Source organism: Myotis myotis, unplaced genomic scaffold (genome assembly GCF_014108235.1).
Source record: "Myotis myotis isolate mMyoMyo1 unplaced genomic scaffold, mMyoMyo1.p scaffold_m19_p_1, whole genome shotgun sequence".
Lineage (NCBI taxonomy): Eukaryota > Metazoa > Chordata > Mammalia > Chiroptera > Vespertilionidae > Myotis > Myotis myotis.
In genome coordinates this window covers 45279009-45294280 of record NW_023416313.1, presented here as the reverse complement: position 1 = coordinate 45294280, position 15272 = coordinate 45279009, and the positions used below count along the sequence as shown (strand labels likewise).

At 37.3% G+C, this 15272-nt stretch overlaps 1 protein-coding gene across 1 annotated transcript in view; it reads right to left on the bottom strand.

Annotated features, from left to right (window-relative positions):
• The window catches only part of SLC4A4 (solute carrier family 4 member 4), a 440882-nt gene that overhangs the window by 385762 nt on the left and 39848 nt on the right, over positions 1-15272 (bottom strand). The window contains exon 5 of the mRNA XM_036335845.1: positions 10266-10327. Coding sequence (XP_036191738.1) covers positions 10266-10279 — 14 coding nt within the window. The 5' untranslated portion in view covers positions 10280-10327. The remainder of the gene's footprint in view (positions 1-10265; positions 10328-15272) is intronic.

Here is a 15272-nt window from a genome sequence, read left to right as displayed (position 1 = left end):
TACTTGTAATATTATTATTGCATAATGTAGCTTACAAAGTGTGTACACTAAGAGTAGAAGTAACAGTTGGCCTTTTTGTTATTGTTCTCTTATACTTGCAGTTACTATTCTCTTTAATCTGTGATTTCTTTCCTGAAGTCTTTTTAATTAAGCCACTTGCCCATTCATGTAACTACAAATCAATAAATCCATAACTAAATACATCTAAACAGAAAAACATCACCATATGCTGGAAACTAACCCAAAAAACTAGGGTATCTTCTAAGTACTTTGAAACTTCAACTATTATTTCAAGATAACGCAGAAGCCATGAGTAACATGATCATCTGACACACAGTCTGAAAGGCAGTTCTTGTATCAGTCTGTACAGTGATGGGCAAAAGTAGGTTAAAGTTGTGATTACAATGAAACACAATTTATTCTTATATTATTATTTATTATTACATCATTTATTTGTATTATGCAAACCTACCTTTTCCTACCCCTGTAGGTAAAGTTTAATTTTTCTTTTCTTACTTAAAAATATGCATAGTTATTTATATAATGTAGAAATAGGAATTTAAAAATTCTGCTACATTCTTCTATATTCCAATGGATTTTCTTTCACATCTCCTGGATATATCCAGGTTATTGCTAACATTCCCCTTTTATGTTGCTAATTGATATACTTTGTTCAGAATCCTGAGAATTCACATTATTTTTGCGGATCAAAAATATGATTAAAGAATGAAATACATAAGTGTGTCTTATTCTACCCACCTCTCTTTGCAGATTACTGGTCTGATTATGTGAATTTATCTTGGCGGGGGGGAGGGGGGGGTTGAAACCACTGAAGATTTTTGAGCATAGGAGGGACATTAAAGCAATATTTTTGGAAAATGAGTTTAGTGATATGATCCAAAATGGACTGAACACTAGAGTTTGGAAGTAGAAAGATGTGTTAGGAGGTCAGTGCAATAATACTAAACTGAGGTGATAGGAATGGAAATTGGTAGTGTAGAAATGAGAAAGAAGAAACAAAAGCACCTGACCTGATCAGAGAGGAATGAACAGAATTTACAATGCACTCACTTACCAGACAGGTCTTGAAGGTGTGGGTGGATGTAGGACATTTGATTAACTGGTATGTGTCTTATGGTTACATCATATATCAAGTTACCAGACTGTTTATATGTCCTCTGGGAAAGCAGACTGTTAAAGTGCTACCACCACACAAATAAGCATACTAGAGATGTTAAAGCCGTGTACAAAAACAGGGTATTCGGCTGCCTCATTAAAATCCTACTGCACTGACAATGGCCTAAATTATAAGGGTTTAGTGACTGCCAGAAGAAAGCAGTAAATTAGATATTCAAATTTGTCCCAATTGACAGTTTCAATAAAAAATTAGCCAATTTTCAAACACCAGCTAAAATGCGCTCAGTCAGAAATATCTAACAGTTATATCAAATTTTAGATCCTTAGAATAATTTAATGCAAAAGAACATCAAATAGCGAACTAGATCATTTTCCTTGTTGAAAGACCAGAGCAGTGAGCATGACAGGACACATGAGGAATAACACCAACTCACACTATTTCAAAATGTCTATAGTATTAAACCATTTTTTTCACTAGTTATTTTGTTTCTGTGGGGTGTTTTTTTTTTCCAAATTTGTACATACTCGGGGTTAAATATTAACTGAAAAGCTTCCAATAAAAGCTTTGTCCTGTTCTATGACCCGTTAGCCTCCCATCCTTCTCCCTATAATCATATTTAAATAATTTAGTAATGATAGAAAAGTCTTTGGAAAAACTTATTTTTTTATGTAGTCATTGTATTTTGTTTTATGCTATAAGGAATGAAGATTGATCTGTTTTATACCACTTCCAACCTAGTTTTCCCCAATCCACCCAACAGCATTGTATCTGGTGGTATGTTAGAACCTACTTATGCCTGATTGCAAGGACCAATTGTTTTAGAAATTTTACAAGTCAATGTTAAACACAGCCATTATTAAAAATTAAATTACACAAACTTATAGTTAAAATGTATATTCAAAACAAAGATAATAAACACTCAAAAATACACTTTCTAATTATGTTATTATACTTTACTATTATCTATGTTGTTGAGGTTACCTATATTTTCATTACAGGAATCCATGTTTATACTTAAAACACTTTTACAAAACCTTTAATGCACTCTTAAAAAATTCTTCCTCACATTAACCCTGATAATAAAACCAGCTTTCTTATAATAAAACCAGCTGGTGTCTATCTTCTGATTTCTATCTTTTTTTTTTCTTTCTTTGTCCAATTGAAGTAAAGCACTATTTATTGTGGGTTAGAGAAGAGATGCACAGAAAATGGTAACAGAATTCTCAGGTTGTAAACATTGTGTGTATGTGTGTTGACCCATCCGTGTTAAAAGTAGGAAATTATGAATCAAATATATTATTTGAAACAGAAAATTAGTTTAACAACAATAATAAAAGTAAACAAAAACAGTCTCCAACTGAGTCTCAAATGTTGACAAACCATAGAAACTGGGGAGTACATTTTACTTTCCTGAATATGTATGAGTTAATCTGCATACCAAAGAAAGGGCTGTATGGTCTATTAACAGAGTTGAATACTTTTAAAATGGAAAGTTATTATCCACAATTTAAAAATAAAATTTTACTCGTTCTTGAAAAATATTTCAGAGAGAATTTTAATTCCCTAAAACAGACAACCTGCTAAATAATAACATATAGGAGTTTGCTCACCTTGCGTAACAACTCTATTTTCAGTAAATACACAGTTCACTGAATTTTTATTTGCTTGAAAAAGCATTTGTATTAATAAAACAGTTTCTGGTAATAAAAGAATATAACTATTAAGAGAGCACATACTGCCCTAAAAGCCACCCCATTTTGGAACAAATATAGTAGAAGATCAGAAGCAGATTAACTGTTTATAATAAAGAAAATTGAGGTAAAATTCTGCATCAGTAGATTTCAAGCCATCAAATTGGTTCCGACTATGTCTCACTGTTCTTGTCTCTACCTCTATCCTAGTGAATGAGATCAGCCTTTTTATATTTTGGTGTTTTTTTTTAATTAAACACATGGATTCATTCTGCTAATAAAATACGCCTATTAATTACTTTGTTTATAAAAAGATATCCATGAAAGGAAAAGAAAAAAAATAGCTTTTCTAAAAGCTAATTGGACAAAAATTTTAATTATATGCTGAAATGTTTAACAGGCTTAATTTTTCAGGAGTGGTTCCACATCTCTTCAGATACCAATCCAACAACTTCCCTTTTGTACAAAGTGTGCCTGTCAACCACTAACCCAGTGGATATCACTCCATACGTCAGGAGACAGTGTTACTACACTGTAGTCCTCTATGGAACCCACTGGCTCTCTATTAATGTACAAGTTCACCTAAATTAAGGATAGAAAGGAAACAGAGTAAAATTGAAAATATAAAGGGAAGCTGGGAAGAATCTAATTTAATTATCAGGGTTGGAAATATTCCAGGACTCCACCGGCCTAAGGAAAGTGTCCTGGGATCTTTAATGACCACAAGTGGTCAGGATTCCAGTTTTACAGATCATCCAATTAATTGCCAAACACATCTTTTGCAATACCATTAAGTGACAGGGCTGGGGCATCCACTCTGCTAATTAAGAACTTGGGGCCTTGTGTTAGTTTCCCAGAGGATTTTCAGGCTATGTGGGTATTCGTACATGCCCACGTAAACACTTAACAAGAGATCCTTCTAGCGTGGCTGGTGAACAAGAGACACTTCAGCCATTCTCCTCCACGCAGTTAGGGTTGGACAATTTCTACAGCACGAGTCAGATGAGGGTTGAAATGCTGGACTCTTGGGCAGTTTCTAGGCTCCCCCACTCCATCTCTTCATTATGGTCAAACATACAATGTGCAAATTGCCTTACACGGTCCCACATAACCTTTGGAGGAATTCACCCTCGCTCTTTAGAGCAGGTTTCATTTTCAGGACCTTAATATGCTCTGCGGGGTGAAACTGTGGCAGGGGTGAATCCTCATTTTCTCACATTCTTACATTAAACTGTGACTCTAACTTCCTCAATTTCTCTCACTTTAAAGGAAGCATAGTAATACCTGCCGTCTCAAAAAAAGTGAAGTCTGAGGAATGACCATTAAATATTTTTCCCAAAGTGAAAAATAGGAAAGCTTCTTCAAAGAGCCTCATTTGGTGGTTCCCAGACATCATTCCACTGACCAATTGCATTTGAATCACTTTTGAAGTTCATTAAAAATAGAGATCCCCAGGTTCCACTCTGGAGCTACTGATTCAGAATAGTCAAGGATGGGAACCAGGTATTTGAACTTTCAACGAGCCTGTGAGATCAGTCTGCTTTTTGATAAACCACTGGACTCTGACTTCCTTAGGAGGCAAAATAACAAAGACCCATTGTGTGAGTCTGTAAAGAAAACTTTGTCTGTATATCACACACAGCACACACAATTTCTTTCTCCCTTTTCTATGCTTATTTTCTTTCATTTGTGCCCCTTTCATTGCTTCTATTTTAGATCCTATCATCTCAGTTATCAAGCTTAATTTCTTTCTTGCCAGGAAGCATTGTATAGAATTACTTTGGGATCTTATTAAAATTGATGCTAATTAACCTGACCATATTTATTTTCACATCAGATAGTATGAGTAATCCATGAGAGACACTGAACTTTAGACACAAGGGAAGTTAAAATGCCTATGACGCAAATAGAGGCATTAGAAAAAGATTATTGGACAATTTAAAGCTAACCGAATGCTACTTTTTCCTGTTACTGTAGCTGTTGTTCCAACATAACCGTCTGTTTTTAATTAGTGGGAAAGGAGATGTTTGAAGACATTGCAGAAATCTGGTACCATGGCAGCAAGAGTGGGTGAAGATGGCCAAAACTTTCCAATGCAATTGAGATTTTATTCATCTGTAAACTGAGATGGTTGTGCTGCAGATCTCTCAGCTCCCTTCTCACTCTAAACTGCCAGCAGTCCAGGAATGGCCATAATCCTTGAACTCCTCAGAAGTTTAGCAAGAACACGAACACGTAAAATTAGCAGTCACCTGTTCCTCTTAGACTTGAAAGAAAGAAGGAGGTGGCTTTAACAAAGGAATCCAGGATATATTTCTAGGCCAAATAAGGTAACCAATTGTCCAGGTTTCCTCAGCACTAAGGGGTTTACTAAGACACAAGACATTCAGTGCTCAAGCCCGGACAGTCACAGCCAAAGCACCATGATTGGTCATCCTAAAGCAAGAGGATGAGTTCGTGAGGTACAAATGCAAATTTTTTACCTTATAAGTATGATTAAGTTTTTGACACACTGACAGGTGAAGCTGGAGCTCTTTAGATTTTGGACAGATGGCTGGGATATGACAAGTGATTTCCAATCACCTAAAGTATCCAAACCAGAACAAAAAAAAAATAGCATGAAAGCACCTAAGGTACGATCTGAATAAAAAGCAACAGAGCACTTGAGAAGGAATATAGATAAACATCTTTATAAGAAAGGGGTCTGGGGATTGTATGGTAAATAGCAACTGATTTACACAAAGCACTTCCAACTGAAGAGCCCATCAGGAAGCAATTTATTTCCAGTGAATCTAGTGCCTCCCAAATAGTTACTAAATGTACAAATAAAATAGCAGTTGATTTCTCTCAGAGGTAAACATGAACCTGCTTAGCAATTATACCTATTTACCTGGCTCCCCAGCCTATATTTCTGACCCTCAGATATGCGTGATCTATGGATTTATGCAAGAACATGGTTCCATCCAGAGAATGTTTAAAGAGTAATTCGTAAAAATAAGGAACTATTTTATTTCACCTTAAAGTTATTATGAAAGATACCATGAATTTTAAAATATATGTTTGGGGAGAGAGGATCCTGGAAAAATGGTGGAATAGGGAATTGTCTTCCTGCCCAAGATCACAATTGTACTGGCAGATTCTGTCCGACGTAACTATTTTGGAACTCTAGAATCTATTGAAGGCTTGCAACTTCCAAGGGAAGGCTTGGACAGTAAATTGTGGTTAATTTCAGCTCTTAGCACAGAAAATGAGAGACAAAATAAACTATAAGGCATATAGAAAACAAAAACAAAATGATGGAAGTCCTTCCTTATCCATAATTATTTTAAATGTAAATGGATTAAATTCTCCAATCAAAAGACAGAAATTGACAGAATGGAAAAACAAAACAAAACATGATCCAAGTATATACTGTCTATAAGAGACTTGCTTTAGATCCAAAGGCACTAATAAATTGGAAGTGAAAAGATGGAAAAATATTCTATGCATATAGTAGCCAAAAGAGAGCAGGAGTGGCTATTCTATATAAGACAAAATAAACTTTAAATATAAAAAGTTTTTCATTGAACATAGTTTCAGTTTTGCAAGATGAAAAGAGTTCTGAATATGGATGATGGTCGTGGTTGCACAGCAATATGAAGTACTTAACATCACTGAACTGTACACCACGACAGTCAAGATGGTAATGTTTCTGCTACATATATTTTCCCATAATAAAAAGTGTTTTAAGGGAGAAAAACATGTTTTCGTGTTTATATAATCTCCTACTTCAGAAAAGGACTCAGCTTTTTAGGAGGTGATGATTATGTTTGCAGAGACAATAATATAATCTCTATTAGGTTTTATTAAAACAAGGTAGAGAAAAATATCCAGTAACAATAGCTTGCCCCTATATTCAATGGACTCATTTCAACCTATCCCTTGACTGACTTCTTAGCCATATTTAACACAGTTTATCACTCCTTCTTTCTATATGAACAAAATAACAAACTTCTAAATATAAAATATTTCTAAATCTAATAGCATAGTAGTGTACAGAGCCTCCTTATTGGAGCCTGAGGCAAAAAAAAATCAATAATTCTGATCTTGTCTCTATTTAAAAGTTTGATGTTTTGATCATATGGATCTTTTGCATAAACTCAGGTGTTTTTTAACATTGCATTAAAATATTATTTATCTTAATTACTGGGGTTTTGGGCACCCCCTTCAATTTTGTGTCCTGAGGTGAGTCCAACCCTGAAAAGACTCTCTTCCTGACACTTTTGTGACAAACCACAGCACTAGTTTTTCTGGCCTCTTTTTGGTCTCTCCTTCTCAATCTTCTTTGCAACTCTTCCTCTGCCAACTAAATGTCAATGTCCTTCAAGGTTCTTTTTAAGTCTTCTCTCCTTTCTCTATACATATCACCCAAATTATTCATATATTCTCTTGTTCCTTCTTCACTTTACCTTCCAGCCACATTAGCACCCACACTATATGGATAATTTAATCCTAATTTAACCTCAATTATCTGCCTTTGTGGGTCAGTCAATTCCTGTTTCCATGATGTATTTCTGGAGACCAATTCCCCACTTCCAATGAAATATTTCCTCCATCCAGAATTTAAATCTCTGTACCCACCAAAACCTTCTCCCCACCTCCCTCATGCCTGCCTCATACCTTAGGGTATAGGAAGGGAGAAGAAGAAACAGAAACCCTCTGGGCCCTCCATTTTATTCCTCCTTCTACTTTATGCTCCAGTTACTCAACTATGCCAAAATCTCTCAATTTCACAACTTCATACACACTGTCCTTTATGTCTGGTGTATTTCCTTACTTTTACTAGCAAATTCCTGCATATCCTTCAAGTCTCAACCTACATGTCCCTTCCAGGTAGACCATCTCTGACCTCTAGATTATCTTTGCTTCCCCTGTTATGTGCACATGTAGGACTCTGTACTTTCTCTTTCATATCCCTCATTATGCATTATTATAACTACTCGTTCCATTGTCTATCTTCCCCAGTAGACCACAAGCTCCATGAAGGCAGAAGCCATGTCCATCTTGTTCACAGTTATATATCCAGCTCTAACATAGAGCCCAGGATGCATCAGCCACTCGATAAGTAATTATGTAAGGGAACAAGGGCAGTCAGTGAGAATCAAACACCACCCAAACAGAACCTGTGCAATCAACGAGCAACTGAGCAAACGAGCAAAACACAGCAAATGCAAAGATCACAAAGTCCAGCCACTGTTAGGAAGCAGCTAAAAAGGAAGCCCCACATTTTTCTAACCTGGAACCTATCTTTTTGCTAAATAACCAGAACTCCTTGCCCTCATGCTATCTGTATAATAGGCAGAGCACAGTCCATTTATTGGCTTGGGTGACCTGGGGCCTCAGAAATCTTGGCAGACCTCTGCAGGGCCATCTGGCCTTTAGCATCCCTCCTGAAACTCACTCTGCTCTGCTGTGATCAAATGCTCTGCCTATTTATCTTTTCCAGAATATAGGCTTCAACTTGTTTGCTGGCTATTGCACCTCATCAGAGTTTGGCTTCACATAGCAGTTGGGAAGGATTCAAATCTGCCAGATCCCAAAAGCTCACCATGATGTTGTGAACCCCTACTTAACATAGTTAGGTTCCTGATATTCTTCAGAGAAAATTATACTGACCAAACTGGATGCTCATTTTATTTCAAGTGTTTGAAAACAATACTCATGGTCTTACTGGACAACAATTTGAAACAGGTCTGATTCCATAGGTTAAAAAAACATTAATGGCCTAACTAACTTTAGCCTAAAACTTACGGGGTATATGTAAAACAAAAGTCAACAAATTCAAGCTGGAAAATGGAGAACTTGGCCTTAGGGTCTTCACTGAAGACTGCAGAAGAAGGAAGAGATCTTTCTTTTCCTGAAAGAATGAAGACTGTCACATGAGCTGGACATGTGCACAAAACACCAGCTTCTTATCATCCAAAAAAGAGCGAAAAGTTCATTTAAAAAAAACAGAGAATACTTCCTATTAGCACAGGGGGATTTGTCAGAAAACACTTAGAGCTTCCCTGACCATTTGGCCTTTCCTGTACTAAGAGCCGAGACTCACATAGCTAATAAACCTCACTAACAAATTAGCATAATCTATAAACTGCAGCCTAAAATATTATAAAATGGTAGAGCTGAATGTAAATCTTGAAAGTGTTTTTTTTTTTTCCTATATCCCAGTAAGCACGGTCCCCCTTTATAAATGTGATGCCAAAAATAGATACACAGTGCTTAGTTCTTGGAGAAGGATCTTGTGCATGTCACTCCACACTGCAGAGGCTCCTCACAATAAGAGTAAGTACTTTTCCAATCCATTTTCCCTGGGATCTTTCCCTCGGAACATCAATATGTGAGCCAAGGTTGCTTAGATGCAGGCAGCAGGAGACACTCCGATAATACAAGACTAGATACTCTGCCTCCCAGACTCAAAGGAAAGCCTCCCTTGCAGAAAAGCCACTTCCTTTTATGTTGGTGTGTCCCACCTTGACTTTTCTTGCAGTGCCATATCTTTATGTTTTTCTTCAAATCAGAAATTAATAATGGAAATCTGTGTACCAAAAGGTATAATGAGGGATACATTTTGGATTTTTTCCCCACAGAGGACAGAGTTCCAGCCCCTGAGAATTTTTTAACAGTTTGGCTGACTTTTTGTGCCAACACCAACTGCTAGTTAAATCATCTAATCAGCCAGGATAAGGCCTTTGTTCTCCTGCTTTTGTGACTTCTTTTTTTTTTAACAATTAAAATTGCCAACAATTCTGAATGGTGTCCCATACTTCTCTTCAGTTTGTTTCCATGTGAAGATAAAAACTATGTGTAGACCCAATTATAATGGGATGCATAATTGACCCACTGTTCTAAGACCTACAAATAGCCCAGCCTGTGTGGCTCAGTGGTTGAATATTGACCTATGAACCAGGAGGTCACCAGTTGTGGGCTCCATACCCAGCAGGGGGCACGCAGGAGGCATCTGATCAATGATTCTCTCTCATCACTGATGTTTCTATCCCTCTCTCCCTCTCCCTTCCTCTCTAAAATCAATAAAAATATACATTTTTTTAAAAGACCTACAAATAGAGTCACTCTACAATGGTTTGGAAAGGAAATTTTTACTAGCAAGCCACAAAAGGGAAAAAATGCATCTCCACACTCTTTTCTTGCCTATATTCATCATCAACAACAGCAATTATGTATTAAGTACCAACCAGTATCACTAGTTTGGATTTTAAATTAATAAAGCTAGACATATGCAGTTTATCAATTTAGAACAAGGTCAGACATTTGCTTACAGAAACAAAGGTCTTTCCATTTCTAACTGTTTATGATTTAAATCTTTTTTAATTAAAGCTCAGGGAAGGGGTTAAAATGCAAAGCTGATTTTCTTCCCCATATATGACTTTTTGACTTACAGTAGGTCAAGCATCGGTGCTCAGGGTTACAGCCAGGGAGGTTATGAGACACGTAGAGATATCTGTAAGAAGAAAAATCACAATTACTTGGGGAGTCTCAAACAATATAAAAATTTTTATCGAGAGTATGATACCTCATGATATCTAAATTCATATGAGAATCTCTTCATTTCTTCTCTTCTTGCCCCCTTTTCAGGATCTATTCTTGGCATACTATTTTTAGATTTCTACACTATTATTCCATTAACTGGCAAAATAACAAAAGTCAAAGATTTCTCCTTAGAAAGCATGTAGGAAATCTGTCTCAGCAAATCTCTGTAAGAACTCTTATAAGGCTATCTACTCCTAACCTCTAGCTGCAATTTGAAATATATAAATACAAATATTTATTTTGTCAAAATGAAAAAGTCTCTATAAGAAAATGTAGGAAAAAAGATTCCCATTGAAATATAAATTTATTTTAAATCCATCAACCATAACTATCTGAATTATCTAAGGAAAAACTCATACTGAAAATTGGTCTCAGTGTAGAAATCATGGCCGTATTATCCTTATTTACACACTGCCAGTTCCCATTTACATTATCTTGTATCCCTTAATGAAGATCACCTTTATATTTCCTTACTGAGTAGTTCTACATGTAGCCACAGGTAGTCCTTGAGGATTTAATAGTTTTTGTACAAATGCAGTGAATAAAAAGCATGTATCTTAGTTGTTATATAGCCATTATTATATGTGGGAAAGTCTTTGCATAAAGCAGTTTGGGAAAACAGGTACAAAACTAGTATTAGGAGCCTCGTCCTAACAGAGATATGCAGTATTTCCCAAAGCTCATTATCTCTTTCTTTCCTATCCCTGTGAAAGAAATGAAAATTTCAGAATGTCCAGAGAATAAAGAGAACGAGAACTCAGACTGACTGAGAGAGGGCCATGACCCACTGCTGGCTACCTGAGAGTTTGGGGCTTAACCAACACACCCCCTCCGTTCATCCTCAGGATTAGTGCATCACTGTTCAAAATATTTCCACAATGAACAGCCGTCTGTGTGAATTTGCCTTGTGTTCAGCACCCCAGTTTGGCACCACTTCCTTCTGTCTCTCTGGCTGTAAGCATCACAGCCACTGTTTTTGTCTTGATAGAGCCATTTGAAATAACCAATTTGTGAGTAAGACCTACGAATTATTTGAGAATTGGAAAGACAAAGCCACTCTGAAAAGGTTCCCATTCTACTTGTAGCCTGAGCATTTTTCGCAGCAAAGGACAAAGCTTATCTCTTTCAATAGCATACATGTATTTGGCTAAATAATGCCTTCAAGGAGCAGTTGTACAAGACAGGTATTATGAGAATGAAAATGGAGTTACTGAAATCTCTCAAGCCATAAGGTTTCCCCTGAACCTGATAGTATATTCCTACCTTTATCTGCATATAAACATGTTTCATTTCTAATAAAGATTTTCATTCAGAGATGGGTTTAAACAAATAGTTGAATAGGTTCATGCACACCTTGGATAAGTTAAAACATACATCTGAAAATACCATCTTAAACAACAGTAAATGTAGTGGAATTATTGAAGTTATTTTTATAGAATATATTTCAACATAATCTTTATATCCTAATATTGATAATGTCCTTAGAAGATGTTAGGATATTGAATAATTCCCTTGAATTAATACTGAATTCTCAAGACATCCAAAAATCTATCTTGCCTTTGAAACAGAAGAGGGGAGCGGATCTTCTATATGAGCTTGAGTTTATAAGAGCTTACAGTAATTCGCTCTCTATCCCTCCTTAAGCCACATAATAAAGAGAGGGAGCACTCCAGCCAAAAAGCAGAGGTAGGTCCTCACTTGGATCACACTACCAAATTAGAGATATCTGCATTGAAGTAAGTAATAACTATTACTCATAACCAATATGAGCAGCAAACTTAGCTTGTGCCAGGCACTGTACTACAAGCCTTATATGAATTACTTCATTTAATTCTCAAAACAATTCTATAGCCCCAGCTGGTTTGGCTCAATGCAAAACAAAAAGTACAAATGGATTTGGCTCTATGTGCACTCAATGCACATAGAGTGTCAGCCTGCAGACTGAAAGGTCCCAGATTTGATTCCAGTCAATGGCACATGCCTGGGTTTTGGGCTCAATCCCCAGTGTGGGGCGTGCAGGCGGCAGCCGATCAATGATTCCCTCTCATCATTGATGTTTCTACCTCCCCTTTCTCTCCCTTCCTCTCTGAAATCAGTAAAAATATATTTTTTAAAAAAAAAACAATTCTATAAACACTCCATGACTTGAGATTAAGAAAGTTTTTAGAGAGTTAGAGAAAATTGCTAAATCCATAGGCTAGAAAAGATTGGCACTAGAATTCAGCTTGTGCTGTCATACTCCAGAGCCCTGTGCTCTTGCTGAATCAGCCACAGCATCTTTATGAATCTTATGTAAGCCCTTCGAGCACCTTCAAGTCATCATTTCGGAGTTACAATTTTGTACCCCTTTCCCATCCTTAATCTGCTTGTCTTTTAGTTTATGTATCAATTTACTTCCTTCCACATTGAAGTAAGCCCAATAAGGTAAGAAGGCTTCTAGAATTGAACCAATAATCAGAATCAGGAAGTAATAATTACATTTTTCAGAAGTAATAAGACAAAAGTTAGAAGAGTGGGAAAAAGGAAGTTTCTTTTTCAAAGTAGCTATTTTTAAATATATATATATTTTATTGATTTCAGAGAAGAAAGGAGAGGAAGAGAGACATAGAAATATCAATGATGAGAAGAAATCATTGATCAGATGCCTCCTGCACATCCCACACTTGGGATCAAACCCACAACCCGGGCATATGCCCTGACCGGAAATTGAACTGTGACTTCCTGGTTCATAGGTTAATGCTCAACCACTGAGCTATGCCAGCTGGGCCCAAAGTAGCTATTTGACATGTCAATTGAAAATAGATATATCAATTGTAGTGTATTCTCAAATGTGATCTTTATAACAGCTAAAATAAATTACATCTAATGGATCAACATAAAAAAAATATGAAAAACAAGTTTCAATGAAGAAATTAACTTGGAATATGCTGTATACTTAATATCACTCATTTTCTTTTTAAATCCATAAAGTAATATTATGCATAGATATGGATACACACATGTAAACAAAATGCATAAAACATTGGTGGGAAGGAATGAAATGTATCTCAGGAATCATTACTTCTGGGGGACTTTAGGAATTATGAGCTGGGGAGAAGTAGAGGACTTCGACTAGACCTTGTAACGTTGGATTTATTTTAAAATATCTGAAGCAAAGTTGGCCAAATATTTACACATTTGTTCAATGTAGGCACCAGTTATATTAGTTTCTATAGATTCCTGAATGTTTGAAATAAATGATCATTTCAACTGCACAACTGAGGTGGGAAACGTTGTGAGAAATAGGTAATATGTATTGTGAAGTATGAAATGTATTTATACATAATTTACACTCTCTTTCTGAGGAAAATGAAAGAAGGCCATGGGAAAGAGATGGACCAATCACTGAGAAACGCAAAGAACATGGAGCAGTCTGGTGGCTGTTCTGAGCAGGCCTGTTGGGGAGGAGGAGATGTCAAAGTGATGGTTAGATAGGCCTGGGAGGAGAAAGGGAGAAGAGAGGACTGTGTACTGAGGGTGGGAGAGCTACAGGCAAATAAAATATTTGGGACCTGAGCTATAACTGGCTGAAATGCACAGCCTATCTGGGCTAGAACTGAGCCTCAAATACATCCAACTTAGGGACAATGAGGAGCCCCGCCAGCCTTCATCCCTCCCACAAACACAGGATCTCTTAGCATAAACTGCATTCCTTGAGACCGCAGGTCCTCCTGGGAAAATAACTGAATCCTGACCTCAACTAGGTTTCATACCTATACAACCATGTCTGATTAGTTGGGGGTACCTCAAATAAAATGAGATATATGAGAGACAACAGAAAATTTACCAAAGGGAGCAAGGTATCTGGTGCAGTAATTCAGACAAAGGACCTGAGGGTTGGAAGGCAGTGAATGTTAGTAGCTGAGAGCAGAACCCAAAGCATCCCAGCAGCTTGTCTGAGCCCTGTGCCTGGGAATTAACAGCTATCACACAACTTGGAAATTCTGGGTACAGACCTTCCCACCATTTCCAAAACTAAAGAAAGAAACATTCTAGGTTTTTTTAATCCTCAAAAACATTGGCCAAAATATTAGCAGGGATCTCAAATGACAAGGCATTGGTGGCAGCGAAGTCCCAGCTTACCAGGCTCAAGGCAGCTGCAAGATCAGAGCTCCAACTAAGTTCCAGGTGGAAGTCCTAGCTGCAGCAGAAGCAATGCAGTTCGACTCGGAAGAAAGCACGGTATGTCTAACTTACTGTGCTTGCAGGCTAACCAAGCCTGTTCTAGAACGCTTATTGCAAAAAAGCACTCTTTTTCTCATTTTGCAAAAGTGCCAGCGGCTGAGGTGCCTGAGAACCGCACCTCTGTGGCATGCTGGCACCGATGCCGCAGCAGCACCCGGGCCGTGGCTGGGATCTGCAGCTAGACTGCGGTAGCAGCAGCACAGCTCCAGGCCTGGCAGCTCTGGCAACCAGTCTTGGAAGCCCCCGTAGTGAACTCTAGCCCGGTCTCTGCGTGGGTAAATTAAAAGCATCTTGTGTGGGAATTTCCACAACTGTGTGGAGAAAGGGAACTCTACAAGAACCGTCATGGGTAGGTGGGGTGCAGAGTAACTGAGACGTTTTGGGGCTCCCAGGAGGGGAGGGAGAAGGCTATGTCCAAGTCACCATAACTTGCTGCTGTGAAAGACAGCATGGCTATGAAAGATTTGTGCTTCAGAGGAAACATAATGAAATAAAACACAGTTGAATTAGATGCTTCTTCCCAGTGTTTTTGCATCCCTCTGAGATACGGATTTTTGATTAAGAAAAGAAAGAATGGAGAAGGACCGGAGGGAGGAAGAATCTGCAAATGGTCAAATATATCCACTTATGAA